Source organism: Heptranchias perlo, chromosome 10 (assembly GCF_035084215.1).
Source record: "Heptranchias perlo isolate sHepPer1 chromosome 10, sHepPer1.hap1, whole genome shotgun sequence".
NCBI classification, from domain to species: domain Eukaryota; kingdom Metazoa; phylum Chordata; class Chondrichthyes; order Hexanchiformes; family Hexanchidae; genus Heptranchias; species Heptranchias perlo.
In genome coordinates this window covers 69,552,552-69,568,945 of record NC_090334.1, presented here as the reverse complement: position 1 = coordinate 69,568,945, position 16,394 = coordinate 69,552,552, and the positions used below count along the sequence as shown (strand labels likewise).

Here is a 16,394-nt window from a genome sequence, read left to right as displayed (position 1 = left end):
TGCATCAAAACAATTGTGTGGCCTGGCTTAACTGGAGCTTGTGCTTTACAGATCTGATTTTAAAGTGGGCTGCTCTGTAGTTATTTCATATTGTGTAAATTAGCTCAAGTATTTGCCCACTCCAACTAGAGAAGGAAAACTACAAACTGATAAAAGGACCAACATTAGCTTTGGCCAGAAAACAACGGTCTGTATCCTTGACTGCTGTGGTGAAGGTGGTGGAAGTGAAAGGCGGTTAATAAGCAGGAAGAATGTTTCTGTTTTCTTCCTGGTTACATCTTTAATATAATTTTTAAGAATACCAATTTGAAGTCTCTGTTGGAGAACATCTTTGCCTTTATTTTAAATAAACTGCCACGTTAACCTCATTGGAATGAATCTTGCACAGAAACCCAGTGCTCAAATTCTTGAATCTACAACGTGAACATTGCTGCCAAAATTGCACTGCTCAGCTATTTACAGATAAACTGTTCTGGGTGATGTCATGGAGTGAACCTTGAGTGCGGGGGCGTGGCTTGAATTCACCCGTAACATAATGGAACATTCCTTTTGAGAGGGTGGGAGAAATGTAGAATATGCAAATGAAGCTATATGTTTAGGATTTTAAGCCCTATTGTTTTACTCCTAACATTTTTAAAAGTGAGACCTAGCTATATTTTAGCTTAGGAATAATATAGTAATGAAGTTACTCCTGATGCTTTCAGTAGTCTTATTACTGTAACACTTGTGTAGTGCCTGAGCTGAAAACTGATTACCCCAGGAAGGCAGTAATTTCCTGGCAGTCAACAGTCATTAATTTATATTAACAGTTTGGACTCAGGAATCGGAAGTACAGTTTCAACATTTGTGGACGACATAGAATTGGGGGGTACTACAAAATTGTAGTGAACATAAAGGAAGAATGTGCCAAAATGCAAGAAGACATTAATAAACTTGATGAATGGGCTGTAATTGGCATATGAATTTCAGTATTGATAAGTGTGAAGTGGTGCATTTTGGCAGGAAGAATAAGGAGACCACATATGGCTCAGATAATAAGAGTTTAAATGGGGTAGAGGAGCAAAGGGATCTGGGGTACCGATACACAAATCACTAAAAGCAGCGACGCAGGTTAATAAGGCCATTAAAAGGGCAAACGAAGCATTGGGGTTCATTTCTAGAGGGATAAAATTGAAAAGCAGAGAAGTTATTTTGAACTTGTATAGAACCTTGGTTGGATCACACTTGGAGTATTGTGCACTGTTGTGGTCTCCATATTATAACAAGAATATAGAGGCATTTGAGAAGGCACAAAAAAGATTCACAAGGGTGATACCAGAACTGAGAGGATATACTTATCAAGAAAGACTAAATCAGCTGGGGCTCTTTTCTCTAGAAAAGAGAAGGTTGAGGGGTGATCTGATAGAGGTTTCTAAGATAATTGGTAGGGTAGACGTGGAGAAAATGTTTCCACCTGTGGGGGAGTCCAATACTAGAGGTCATCGATATAAGATAGTCACTAATAAATCCAATAGGAAATTCAGGAGAAACTTCTTTTCCCAAAGAGTGGTAAGAATATGGAACATGCTACCACAAGAAGTAGTTGAGGCAAATAGCATAGATGCATTTAAGGGGAAGCTAGATAAGCACATGAAGGAGAAAGGAATAGAAGGGTATGCTGATATGGTTAGATGAAGTAGGGAGAGGAAAGGGTCGTCTGGAGCATAAACACCAGCACACACCTGTTGGGCCAACTGGCCTCTTTCTGTGCTGTATATTTGATGTAATTGTTTCTCTTCCTCTATCACTAATGCCAGCCTAAAATATGTACTTTATTTGATATCCAGGTCCCGTTTATACCCAGGACCGGATTCTGCAAGCCATGGGGAATATTACCCTTGCATTTCACCTGCTTTGCGAACGTTTGAATCCCAATTCCTTCTGGTTGCCCTACATTAAGACTTTACCTATGGAGTATCATACCCCTTTGTATTTTGAAGAGGAAGAAGTACATTACCTCCAATCAACACAAGCCATCCATGATGTCTTCAGTCAGTATAAAAATACTGCTCGCCAATACGCATACTTCTATAAACTTATCCAGGTGAGTTTACCCATTGCAACAATTTTAAATGTACTTCTGAAGGAGGTCTCTATTTCCCACAAATCAGCTAACCACCGTTTCAGTTTCTTTAAAAACACAAATGTCAAATATAGTCTGACTTAGGAGGCATTTTTAGTATTTTTCTGAATTAAGTACCATAATGCTGCTCACTAATTATGATAATATTCTGTTTTAAAAATGATAAGCACATGTACCATGTCATGCACAGTGTATTATTCTGCTGCTACGGTGGGGCTGTTCCTTTAGTGTGTCAAAATTTAGTTCTTGCAAAAGGCAGCCCATCCTGACGTCAATTAGAGGTTAATTGCTTTTGGTGAAGGAAGTAATGAACTGTATCTTTGAATCAACAGCAGTTATTGGAATAGTTACTTCATAGTTTTAAAACATTAAAACAGCACACAGTGTACATTGGACATTTTGTGTTCTAGTATGTTCATGTGCCTCAGCTCATTTGCAATATACTCATCTTCAGACCTGCCCCATTGATTACCAGAGAACGTTGCCAAAAATTGATGGCTACAGTTCCGAAAAGAAAATGGCATCATGCGATTGGTGTGCTTACTTGGTAATGCTACAAAATTTGATTCCAGCCAATGAGGGCACACCATGACGACCCCCTTGCAAATGTCCAAGCATATCACTTCACATCGGCTTCACTCAGATGACTAGCTCTTTGAAGGAGCCTCTGAAACATTGTTTAAGTTTTAGTCTCTGTTCTAAATCTATCTTTCTGGCTATGTACAGAGCACCTGAAATGTAAATAGGGCCAGCTTCTCCTGCCTGACTCATGGACAGTTTCACAAACTGGATTGTTCCAGAACTCTGTAAAACCAGGTATAATTAAAGTAAGATTGTTGGGCTTAATAACAGCTTGAGCATCTATTGCATACAACTCTTTATTCCTTGCAATAGGACTTGAAATTGAGTTTGCAGGATTCCTAAATAACCAGAGAGTTAAATGGCAAATGTAACTGAGGTCTGTATATTGCAAACGCTTGTGAATTATACCACCTGTTACAACTGATTTAAAAGAAAACTCCCACACCCATCTCACCTTTCTTTAATTTGTTCTCGGGTTCTGGGTGACCCCGGCAGGGCTGCATTTATTGCTCAACCCTGATTGCCTGGAGAAGGTGATGGTGGGGCTTCTTCTTGAATTGCTACAGTCCTTGTGATGGTGTTACATAGGGAATTCCAGGATATCGACCTTGCCCTGGGCTCTCCTACCTAGTGCAGTTAAGTTTCTTTTCAGTTTGTTTTGATGTAGTTTTAATAATTCAGTAGAGCCACACAAAAGTTTGACTTGTCCATTACACTGCCAATTTTCTAGGCTTTTTGTGTTGCAGCATAGATTTGAGAACTTCCAGCAGAGCAAGAACAGCCACATATACTGCAGCTGTTTACCACATTCTAAGAACCTTTATGCTTTTACAAGTTTTAGTGTTGCATTGGTTAGAACTAGTAGTTAATATGCTCTGTGTTTTAATCTCTTATCTCTGTAGTGAACCAGAGTTAATGTTGAACAGAATAGGACTCTTACATTTTGGCAATTTTTGACCATTTCTCCACTGAGAGGATTTGGAGTTACTTTTTAATGTTTTTTTAAGCAAAGTGTATTCTCACAAGTTCTTCTTTATAAAAGGGCACCTCGATAAAAGGTTGTTAATACGCTGATAGCATTTCCCTGCAAAGACTAAACAATAAGCAATTCATTAGCTCATATAGAAAGCAACAAAGTTATTCAAGGAAAGCAATGAGGTGCAAAGGGGGAATATGGAAAAAAAAAGTTACGTAAGAACATAAGAAATAGGAGCAGGAGTAGGCCATACAGCCCCTTGAGCCTGCTTCGCCATTTAATAGGATCATGGCTGATCTTCGACCTCAACTCCACTTTCCCGCCTGATCCCCATATCCCTTGATTCCCCTAGAGTCCAAAAATCTATCGCTCTCAGCCTTGAATATACGCTACGAGTGAGCATCCACAGCGCTCTGGGGTAGAGAATTCCAAATATTCACGACCCTCTGAGTGAAGAAATTCCTCATCTTAGTCCTAAATTGTGCCCCTTATCCTGAGACAATTCTCCCTAGTTCTAGACTCTCCAGGCAGGGGAAATGGCCTCTCCGCAATTACCCTGTCAAGCCCCCTCAGAATCTTGTATGTTTCAATGAGATCACCTCTCATTCTTCTAAACTCCAGAGAATATAGGCCCATTCTACTCAATCTCTTCTCATAGGACAACCCCCTCATCCCAGGAGGAATGAAGTTGCATGAGATATCAAAACTAACAGCAAAAGTTTTTTTTTATATACATATATATTATAAAGCATGTTAAAGGGGAATGTGGGCCCATCAAAATGGATGCAGGTGAGGCTATAATGGATAATAAAGAAATTGCAGTCTTGTACTCTGTATCTGTTTTCACAGTGGAGGAAGAGGACAAAATACCATCTGTACAAGAGATCCTAAAAATAAGTCAAGGGGAGGAACTTTGTGGATTTAATATCAGTTTTTTTTAATGGTAGTGGAGAAAATAATAGGACTTAAGATAGACAAATCTCCAGGACCTGATGGTATCCACCCCAGGGTATTAAAAGAAGTAGGTGAGGAAATTGCAGCTGCATTAATCATAATTTTCCAAAACTCTCAAGATTCAGGAATTATGCCTTCGGATTGGAAAATTGCAAATGTCATTATTATTTAAGGAGGAAGGGAGAAACCAGGAAACTATAGACTTTTCTGTTTAACATCAACTGTGGGGAAGTTACTGGAATCTATCATCAGAGACAGAGTGACTGAGCACTTGAATAAGTATCAGCTGATCAAAGAGTCAGCATGAATTTGTAAAGGGTAGGTCATATCTGACTGATCTAGTTGAATTTTTGATATGGTCACTTGTATGATGGATAGGGGAGTGTCTATGGATGTTGTCTATATGCACCCCCAGAAGAGATTTGATAAGGTTCCGCACAAGAGATTATTAGCAAAAATGAGAGCGCACCGAATTGGAGGTAACTTTGTGACATGGTCGGTAGTTGGTAATTGGTTGGGAGGTAGGAGGCCAGAGAGTAGGGATAAAGGGAATGTTCTCAGATTGCGGGGATGTGACAAGTATTGTTCCCAGGGATCTGTAGTGGGGCCTTGGCTTTTCACTATATATATCAATGACTTGAATGAAGGAATAAAGAGTTGTATATCCAAATTTGCAGATGACACTAAGTTAGGAGCCACAGTAAGTTGTGTAGATGGGAGCAGGAAGTTACAAAGGGACACAGACAGACTGAGTGAGTGGGCAAAACTATGGCAGATGGAGTTCATTGTGAGGTTATCCACTTTGGATCTGAGCAAGACAATTTTCTTAATGGTGGGAGAGACTAGGAGCTGTGAAGGAGCAAAGGAATTTAGTTGTCCATGTACATAAATCACTAAAAGCTAGATCACAGGTTAAAAAAAAAGTAATCAAAAAGGTTTCTGGAATGTTGGTCTTTATCTTAAGGGGGTTGGAATACAAAAGTGAGGAAGATTGTCAGACTACATTTCATCTAGTTTTGGGCACTGAACCTCAGGAAAGATATATTGGCCTTGGAAGGGCTACAGCACAGATCTGCCAGAATGGTACCAGGGCTTAAAGGGCTAAATTATGAGGATAGGTTACATAAACCTGGCTTGTATTTACTTGAGTTTACGAGGTTGGGGGGCGATTTAATCGAGCTGTTTAAAATTATAGAGATTCGCTGGGGAAATAGAGAAAATATTTCCTCTGGTGGGGGAATCCAGAAGAGGCGGGCATGATCTTAAAATTATAGCTAGGCTATTTAGGAGTGAACTGAGGAAGCATTTTTTTCATGCAAAGGTCTGTGGAATTCTGGAACTCTCTCTCCTAAAAGGCTGTGGATGCTGGGTCAATTGAAATTTTTAAGACTATGATCGATAGATTTTTCTTAAGTAAGGGCATCAAGGGATATGGAACAAAGGCGGGTAAATGGATTTGAGATACAAATCAGCCATGATCCAACTGAATGGTGTAACAGGCTCGTGGGGCTGAATGGCAAACTCCTGTTCCTCTGTCTCATATAGGAAAACACCTCACACTCATTGTGTTGGAAAGTATTTGATCTGTTTCTGTTTTATCTCCCTCTGTTTAGAGACAGACACAGGCAGGCAGTCAGGTTTATAAAAGAGAACTCTTAGCTTTCACCGATACTAAGAGGTAGAACTGCTAGAAGACAGTTAGAAATTGTTTTATCTAAGGCAATTAAGCTGATGTGACGAAGCGTGGCGTGTTCTTTATTTCGTATTATTATGCAAAGTTAAGTTGTACTGATTGAATTAAGTGAGTCTGATCACAATTGCAGTTCTTGCATTCACTTTGCTGTGAAATACAGCAACTTATCAATTTTTGGCAAACCTAGTCTCACCAAGTGCTTACTCAGTCCGTCTTTGGAGGGATAGAAGAAGTACATGTGCGAAAGACATAAATATCTGGTTCAGGTCACAAGGGATACTATTGTCACACAATTAAGATGTTCAAACTGCTTACGGTAGCAACTGACACCACTGAATCTGAGAAGGTATCTACAACAGACCTAAATTTGTAACAGATTCTACAATTAACAAAGCAATGGCAAATATGATGTTTTGCTTATAATGCAAAGAGTGGGAAGATTTGAGTTGTAGCCATTATGTAATTGATACAGTATGTTCTTTATTTAGTTGTGTGACATGGGTGACAAATGAAGATAAAGTAACTGGTTTATTTTTCCCCACTATGCCTAGAGTTTGACTCTGTTTCATCAAACGTTTAAAGTACTGCTTTTGGTATTGCTTTGGTCATTTTAAATGGGATTGCATGGGGAAATCATAAGCACGTACAACAGTTGAGGTCAAACGACATAGATATCTGTATTTTCACATTTTGTGTTTCAGGACTCGAGGGATTCATTGGTCTATCTCCATTTCTGCCTTCAGTGCTTGCACGTATTTCAGTATATAACACAATTACAGTTGTAATTTCCAGCAAGCCAACAGTGAAATCACCTGAATCCTGTATTATCTAATTCAATTAACCAGTTTGTGTATCATTATGGACTTTGCAAGGCCAATTAATGAAGTAATAATGAAGTCAAATGCTATAGGTGCTCTGCATGATAATGTAAAAGGTAAGCAGCTGAAGGCAGGAATAGAGGGGAGATCTTATTAAAAAATCAAAATCCTTAAGGTGTTTTTACATTGATAAAGTATATATGCATAGTACTCCTGCCACTTTTATTAGTATAAAGGAGTTGAATTCCACGCTTCCAACAGTGCCCAGCACCTGATGGCTCCTGAGAACTACTGTCGGAGGCAGTACATAGCACAGACCTGCTTCTTATTGGCCCTCCAATAGGGTCAACAAGAACCAGAGACCGACTGATTTAAAAAAACAAAAGGGGAGATTAGAGCTTGGAGATGGTTGTCATGCCGCTCACCCGGTGACGTGCGGTCGGTATAAAAACGTCACTTTGGCTCAGTTGGTATAACACTCATGAGTTAGAAGGTTGTGAGTTCAAGTCTCATTCCAGGACTTGAGCATGTAATCTAGTTTGACACTTCAGTACTATACTGATGGATTGCTTCATTGTTCAGGTGGACATAAAAATCCAAGGCACTATTTGCAGAAGAGTAAAAAGTCTTCCCAATGTCTTGGCCAACACTCCACCCTCAACAAACCACCACTAAAAACAGTCTATGGGACTTGTTGCACGCAAATTCACTGCCACATTTCTCCTGCATAACAGCGACTGCACTTCAAAAGTAACCCATTGGTTGTAAAGCACTTTGGACAGTCTGGGAACACGAAATGCTATATAAATGCAAGTTCTTTCTTCCTGAACCCTCACAAAAACAGTTGTAAATATGTTGCCGCAGCTAAATTCGTATGGAAGGCCTTTGGGTGCTATAGTGAAGTACAGCTTCGTGGTTGCATCGTAACGCCTAAAGAATCTAGCCTCAAAAGCAATGATATGACCTCATCACACTAGCACCTCCCTGTTTGCTGGAAATGAGCAGATGAGATCATGCCACTCTAACCGCATAGTATCGTAGATGTAAACCATTGATAACCCGAGCATCAAATCTGTGGCCGGAAGCGTGAGTGTCACTGGATTTGGAGAATTTTCACTGCAAGCCGTGCACTGAGTTTGCATCCCTAGCATGCTCACCTAGGAACTTGTTTCTGAATTAGGACTTCTGACACACAAGGCAGACTGTGGCGTGGCTCACCTTTACACACTTAATGGGCAGTATGTGTATTTTGTAGCCTTAATAATTATTAAGAGTGGCCTTTCATCTGTAACTGCCCATTTCTCTACTGGAACAGAATGGCCTTTCAACTACTGGAGATAAAAGTAGTCTTCACTATGCCATACACAATCATGTTTATCAGTAAATGTCTGAAATTTGACAACAGCGCTTAAAAGTGGTTAAGTCTAGATCAGTTGCAGAGCTTTTGGCAGCTAAAAGTCTGCAACTGTGGAGTCTCATGAAAATCTTAAGGAATCTGCAGTCTGGTCTCTCATACTGATTTTTTTTTAAACAAAATCCAGTCCTGGGTGGGTGGCACTATGATGTAGAGCTTTTTGAGCTGTCGAATGACTCCTGGAAAGTACACTGGTATAGACATCAGATGAAGATGTGATCAGGCTTAGCTGCCAGCCCCTGCTTAGTCAGAAGGGCCACGAACACTCTCACTTGGGTGAGATATCATACTTCGCTGTGAATCAATGACTTGGAAAAATAGAAGGGGGGGCAGTGGTTGTTGGAAAATCCTATTTGCCATGAGAATTGTTACTCTGTTTATTCTTTGCCTACATAACCACGACTGCTGTTCAAAAATAATCCCTTGGTGGCAAAGGGACGTACTCAGGATGCAGTAAACCACTATATAAATACAAGTTCTTTCATTTTTTCTCTAGTCCGAGTCTGGGAAGTACAGAACTAGTTTTGGATTGGCATATTCTTGGTCTTGTTTTCTCCATGAGTTAGAAAAAGTCTCATGAGCATTATGCTGATGGCCCATCTGGATTCCTTTGTTTTTTCCTGAGAAATAATTCTGAAGTGTCTGTTCTTTGTAAAGATGAAGAAGAGCTACACTCTGTAGCTAATTTTGAGTAATAATAATGACTGTGCTAACAAAAGTAATCAGAGACTTTCAGCACAAGAAATTTGGAGGCATTTGCATGCAGACCTGAATACAATAATAATCTTTGGGAGTCTGTCTCGGCTACTATGTAGGATTAGAGTTGATGCTCAATGATTTTCTTCAACCAAATGGCCATAATAAAATCTCTGCATAACTGTGTGGTAAGTAAGGATATCATTTTTATGGTAAAACATTGACGGAGAAGATAATAATTCGCATGTTGATCACGAGGTATTTTTACCTTTTTTAAACTAAGAGTCTGCTGTGAGGCAGGAGAACACTAAGAGGTGCTTCTCTCAAAGAATTGACTGCATTTTCATGTATCCTTTGGCTAATGTGATGTGATGCCGTATTGTAAGAATAGGAGTAGGTGCCATATCTGTGTACATTTTAAAACTTGTCACGCGGTATTTCTAATTGGACAGTGCTTTGCTCCTCTTGTTCACCTTTTTTTCTATGCACTTATTGAGACACCTGTTTAGATATTGTGGGTATAAATTTGTCTCGGGCAGCAGCTTGAAACGAAGCAGTAACGAATTGGCAGCCTGTTTTGCACTTTGCCCATTTGTCTTTTGCATGGAAAAGGAAATCGGGTGGAGTGCCGAACAGCCTGCCGATTCGGTGCCGCCCTTTTTTAAGCAGCCGCCCGAGATGAATTTATATCCATGAGTGTAAAAAAAAATCTTCATTTGTAGTAATTTCCTAGTGCGATTATATTTACATGGAAACTTTTCCCTAGAACAGAAGTGTCCAAGCTATGGCCCTTGGAAACAAAACTAATCACTGAATTCAATCAATGCAACATAACTCCACAAAATAATACAAATAAATAACATGCCATTCTTCCTATATCAGTTCTTACTTGTAACTTCTAACTGCACTCCAACATTTCTAACCATCTCAGCCTGACTCCAGCTTTCACAGCCTTCCATTTAAAAAATCTGACTGACCACATGTGGGCCTTTGTTCACATCTTTCCTGTTCCCACAGAAAATTGTATCCTCCCATTTACCAAAAGAAATGCCACAGGAAATCCACTAAAATCTATATTCTATTTTAAAAAGCAAGAACAAACTAGCCAATAATGACACACCATGGATGAATAAAGAGATAAGGGTAAAACTGAAACCAAAAAGGCATACTCTTAAGTACATAATAAAGGAGAGGATGACAAAAGGAAATATGTAGAGGTTAGGAAAGAAGTCAGAAAAACAATTAGGAAACCAAAGAGGAACTACAAAATTAAATTATCAAGGAATATAAAAAGAAATAATGAAGTATTCTACAGACACATACATAACAAAAGAAAAATCAGAATAGAGATAGGCCCACCAAGGGATGTGCAAGATAAACTCACAGGTAATGACAGAAATATTGAATAGTTACTTTGCCTCAGTATTTATCAGGAAGAGTAACACGGTGAGCATGACATTAGAAGAGATCAAAAAAGATATACATACATTTAAGATAGAAAGGGGAGCAATAATTGATAAACTAATCAAACTTAGAGAGGGTAAGACTCCTGGTCCAGATGGATTGCATCCACAAATATTAGAAGTTAGGGAGGAGATAACAGAGACACTATTACATATATATAATAATTCACTAGAAAAGAGAATAGCGCCAGAGGACTGGCGGACAGCTAATGTTGTTCCTATATTTAGAAAGGGCGATAGAACAAATCCAGGGAACTATAGACCAGTTAGCTTAATGTCAGTGTAGGAAAGATAATGGAATCTTTACTCAAAGATGTAATAGAAAAACATCTAGAAAATGAAAATGTAATAAAGAAGAGTCAGCATGGACTTCAGAAAGGAAAGTCATGCTTGACCAACCTTATTGAATTCTTTGAAGAAGTAACCGAAAGAGTAGACCAGGGTAATGCAGTAGATGTAATATATTTGGATTTTCAAAAGGCCTTTGATAAGGTACCACACTGTAAAATCATGACTAAGGTCAGAGCGTGTGGAGTCGGGACAGGTAGCAGAATGGATAGCAAGTTGGCTACAAAACAGAAAACAGAGAGTAGGGGTTAAGGGTAGCTGCTTAGACTGGCAAAAGGTGAGAAGTGGTGTTCCTCAGGGATCGGTGCTGGGACCACTGTTCATAATTTACATTAACGATTTGGATTCGGGAATCGGAAGTGCAATTTCAAAATTTGCGGACAATGCCAAGTTGGGGATGTAGTTAATACAAAGGAAGAATGCACTGAAATGCAAGAGGACATTAATAAACTTGAGCAGAATGAGCATGTAATTGGCAAATGAACTTCAATATAGATAAATGTGAGGTGGTGCATTTAGTAGGAAGAATAAGGGGGCCACGTACTGCTTGGATAATAAGAGTCTAAATGGGTAGAGGAGCAAGGGGATCTGGGGTACAGATGCACAAATCACAAAGTAGGATGCAGGTTAATAAGGCCATTAAAAAGGCAAATCAAGCACTGGGGTTAATTCCAGGGGGATTGAATTGAAAAGCAGAAGTTATGTTAAACTTTTATAGAACCTTGATTAGAACACACTTAGAGTACTGTGCACATTTCTGGTCTCCATATCATAGAAAGGATATAGAGGAATTGGAAAAGGTGCAAAATAGATTCACAAGGATGATACCAGAACTGAGAGGATATCCTTATTAGGAAAGGCTGAACAGGCTGAGGTGTGACCCCATAGAGGTCTTTACGTCTACCCTATCAAACCCTATCATTATCTTAGAGAAAATGTCCCCACTTGTGGGGAGTGCAAAACTAGAGGTCATAAATATAAAATAGTCGGTAATAAATCCAAAAGGGAATTCGGGAGAAACTTCTTTAACCAATGAGTGGTAAGAATGCGGAACCTGGTACCACAAGGTGTAGTTGAGGCAAATAACGTGGATGCATTTAAGGGGAAATTAGATAAGCACATGAGGGAGAAAGGAATAGAAGAAAGGATATGCTGATAGGGTTAGATGAAGTAGGGAGGGAGGAAGCTCATGTGGAGCATAAATGCCGGCATGGACCAGCTGGTCCGAATGGCCTGTTTCTGTGCTGTAGTTTCGATGTAACTTGATGTAATTAGCTGAGGAAAGCATGGAAAATACCTTTATAATTGACCTAAGAAGTTACACATTTAAAAAGACTAATCTGACCTGGGCAAAGCAAAGGCACAGCAATTACACAATTAAAGGTTGCACGTAACTGTACTTCAGAATAATGCTTTGTACAAGCATGGTACAATGTTCCTCTCTTTATAAAACAACATATATCCTGGTCTAAGTAATGCCATGGGAGATCCTCTTTAAAATATATCATATTTATACCACCTCTATTGTAATTTACTTTTGGGCGGGAAGTATTTTGAGTCACCCTGTACTATGCCCTGATGGGTTGGACACGTGACCTACTCCTAACCTCTTTCTAATGTCATTTGAGACCTGAGAGAGGGCTATGATGGCTTTCACACTGGTGGTTCTTGATCTTTAAGGAAGTGCCTGACATTTCCTCAGTAGCCGGTCCTGATGACCTAGCCAAAATTGGGAACTTCATATCCTCCACACCTCTGCCTCGTGTTATGGTTTAACCCCAGCCTCAGAAAACATCTCCCTACTCTACCAGTGTGCACTTTTGCATAATCCACACTTCAAGCCGCCTTTAGGTCCTCTCTCAGTGAGATTGACGCTTTGTGCTGCGGTTCCACATCCCCCAAACTCATTTTACATTGAACTTTTACAGCAACAGAGATACAGGCCTCTACCCCATAGGAACCCAAACTCTAGAGTTGAAAGGGCTCTGTTAACAAACTGTGCTACCCAGTCCCCAGGATGTGTTTTTAAATAATATTATAGTATAGTACTGACCTGTGCTGCTCTTTTTTTGTAAGGAATCTTACAACACCAGGTTATAGTCCAACTGTTTTATTTGAAAATCACAAGCTTTCGGAGGCTTTCTCCTTCCTCAGGTGAGTGAGGCTTTCTCCTTCGCTCACCTGACGAAGGAGAAAGCCTCCGAAAGCTTGTGATTTTCAAATAAAACAGTTGGACTATAACCTGGTGTTGTAAGATTCCTTACATTTGTCAACCCCAGTCCATCACCGGCATCTCCACATCATGGCTCTTTTTTTGGTTAATGAGTGTTTGGAAGAAATCAATACAATAGCTGGTAGCCTCTCAACTCCTAGAGATAGTTATATCTCCTAGTGGTTAGTCTGTTAGGCAATGGGTCCAAAAGCTGTAAACTTTCCCAGGAGTTGGATATCTTGGGGTTAGATTTCCAAAGTGCTGCCAACCAATCTTTTTTGTTTTGAACAACTGTTAATGAAAATCCTAAACTATTGTATCACAAGTCAATGATTGTGTATCTCTTGCACAGCCATCAGTTGCAATTTTATTGGGTTATTTTCTATTTGCAGCATCTAGAGTGATGGGGATTGTATGTAAAAACTCTGGTGTGTGTTCAGATGCTTCACCTGAAAGAAAAAGATTGCATCAAAATAGTAGTTGGCAGAGCTTATACAGCACTGCTTAACAAATCTACTGGAATTTTTTGAGGAGGTAACTAGTAGAATAGATAGGGGAGAACCAGTGGATGTGGTGTACTTGGATTTTCAGAAGGCTTTTGATAAGGTCCCACATAAGAGGTTAGTGTGCAAAATCAAAGCAGATGGGATTGGGGGGAATATACTGGCATGGATTGAGAATTGGTTGACAGACAGGAAACAGAGAGTAGGAATAAACGGGTCTTTTTCCGGGTAGCAGGCAATGACTAGTGGGGATCAGTGCCTGGGCCCCAGCTATTCATAATATATATCAATGATTTGGATGAGGGAATTAAATGTAACATTTCCAAGTTTGCAGACGACACAAAGCTGGGGTGGAATGTGAATTGTGAGGAGGATGCAAAGAGGCTCCAGTGTGATTTAGACAAGTTGGGTGAATGGGCAAGAACATGGCTGATGCAGTATAATGTGGATAAATGTGAGGTTATCCACTTTGGTTGTAAAAACAGAAAGACAGATTATTATCTGAATGGTGATAGATTGGGAAAAGGGGAGGTGCAACGAGACCTGGGTGTCCTTGTACATCAGTCGCTGAAAGCGAGCATTCAGGTGCAGCAAGCAGTTAGGAAGGCGAATGGTATGTTGGCATTCATTGCAGGAGGATTTGAGTACAGGAACAGGGATGTCTTACTGCAGTTGTACAGGGCCTTGGTGAGACCACATCTGGAGCATTGTGTGCAGTTTTGGTCTCCTTATCTGAGGAAGGATGTCCTTGCCGTGGAGGGAGTGCAACGAAGGTTTACCAGACTGATTCCTGGGATGGCAGGACTGACGTATGCGGAGAGATTGGGTTGACTAGGCCTATATTCACTAGAGTTTAGAATGGGAGGTGATCTCATCGAAACATATAAAATTCTAACAGGACTAGACAGACTAGATGCAGGGAGGATGTTCCCGATGGCTGGGGAATCCATAACCAGGGGTCACAGTCTCAGGATACGGGGTATGCCATTTAGAACCGAGATGAGGAGAAATTTCTTCACTCAGAGGGTGGTGAACTTGTGGAATTCTTTACCACAGAAGGCAGTGGAGGCCAAGACATTAAATATATTCAAGGAGGAGATAGATATATTTCTTAATGCTAAAGGGATCAAGGGATATGGGGAAAAAGCGGGAACAGGGTACTGAGTTAGATGATCATTTTGAATGGTGGAGCAGGCCTGAAGGACCGAATGGCCTACTCTTGCTCCTATTTACTGTGATTCTATGATTTGTAGATAAAATGCTTCATAAAATGAAGGATAACTTAAACTCATGATCAGTTGGAATTGAACATGCAAAGCAGTACAGCCAAGCTATAACACAGTGGGGACATTTCTAGTTTAACACAGATGTCAGGACAGCACCATTAATTTAAGTGAAGGTACCAGCAACAGAAGTGTAAATAATTGAGCAGCAGCACAGTTTAAAGAAGACAATGGGGGTGATTTTAAACCCCAAGAGCAAGTGGGTTGAGGGGCGGGTGGGAGTTGAAAATAGTTTTTTTGGGTCAAAACTGCAACCCGGCTTTATTTCCGGGTTTAACGTCGGCGCGTAAAAGTACAGGCTTCCCACTGGGAATGCAAAGTCCGAAAATTTTGAGGTTGGGACCCAAAAAAACAACTATTTTCAATTCCCACCTGCCCCTAACCCACCCATTCTTGGGGTTTAAAATCACCCCCAGTAACTTTCTGACATAGTACTCATACCCTGACTCGTAGATCTGCAGGATGAGGTTTTTTTTACTAGCATTATTTTTAAATGAGTGTAAATATGAGACTAACTTATACAAACTAGCAGATTTCCTGTGGAATAGCTCACGGCAAGTTGGAGGATATGGAAATGAAATTATGTCTTTTGATGTACTGTTGTGTTTACCTACCTAGCAGCAGTGAATTAGGGTCGCCAACACAGGGTGTCTCCCGGTATTAAAGATTAATCTCCCAAACACTCCTGTGAGCAACCTGGGTGATAAATCAGAAGGACATTTTCTTCTCTTGTTTCGATCTGGCCGAGCTCTCAAGGAGCCACAGCACGGTCAGGGTTCAATGCGGCTCTGTCGCATGTGCGCTCTAGTAAAACCACGCAATGGATAGAGTGGTTCCAGGAGCATAGAGCATTGCAGCTCCAGTGTTGACTGACTGACGTATCGGGCAACCAATGGCAGGAGGAATGGAAGCGGGAGGTCATGCGATGAAATCTCCCGGAACGTGGTCCGACCAGAGTTGGCAACCCTACAGTGAATAGACTTCAAAAGTATACCAAAACTCTTTGGGATATCCTGAGGACAGAAAAGTCTTACACAAATTGTAAGTTATTCTGTTATTTCTTTACGCAGTGTATTTTGCTTTAGTGGAGCTGTGTTTAGCCTACACACGACCTGTGTGTGCCCCTTTTTAAGACAACAAGATCTTACTGCTGTAAATAGATGCATCCTAAATTCAATTAGCGGGTAATTGTTTCTCTGTAGATTTGCAGCTGCTTGTGATTTCTGGCTGCTCCCCAAGGTCAGAAAACACAACAGTAAATGACTGGCGTTCTCTTCTTATATACTTTTGGCACTTGGAAGTATGTCAGTGAGAATTGTATTTTTATTTA

The 16,394-nt window shown here is 40.2% G+C and overlaps 1 protein-coding gene across 2 annotated transcripts in view; it reads left to right on the top strand.

Annotated features, from left to right (window-relative positions):
* Positions 1–16,394, top strand: part of setd3 (SET domain containing 3, actin histidine methyltransferase) — a 130,161-nt gene that overhangs the window by 61,405 nt on the left and 52,362 nt on the right. For both annotated transcript variants that reach the window (XM_067991972.1, XM_067991971.1), the window contains one exon: positions 1,827–2,083. In XM_067991972.1, coding sequence (XP_067848073.1) covers positions 1,827–2,083 — 257 coding nt within the window. The remainder of the gene's footprint in view (positions 1–1,826; positions 2,084–16,394) is intronic.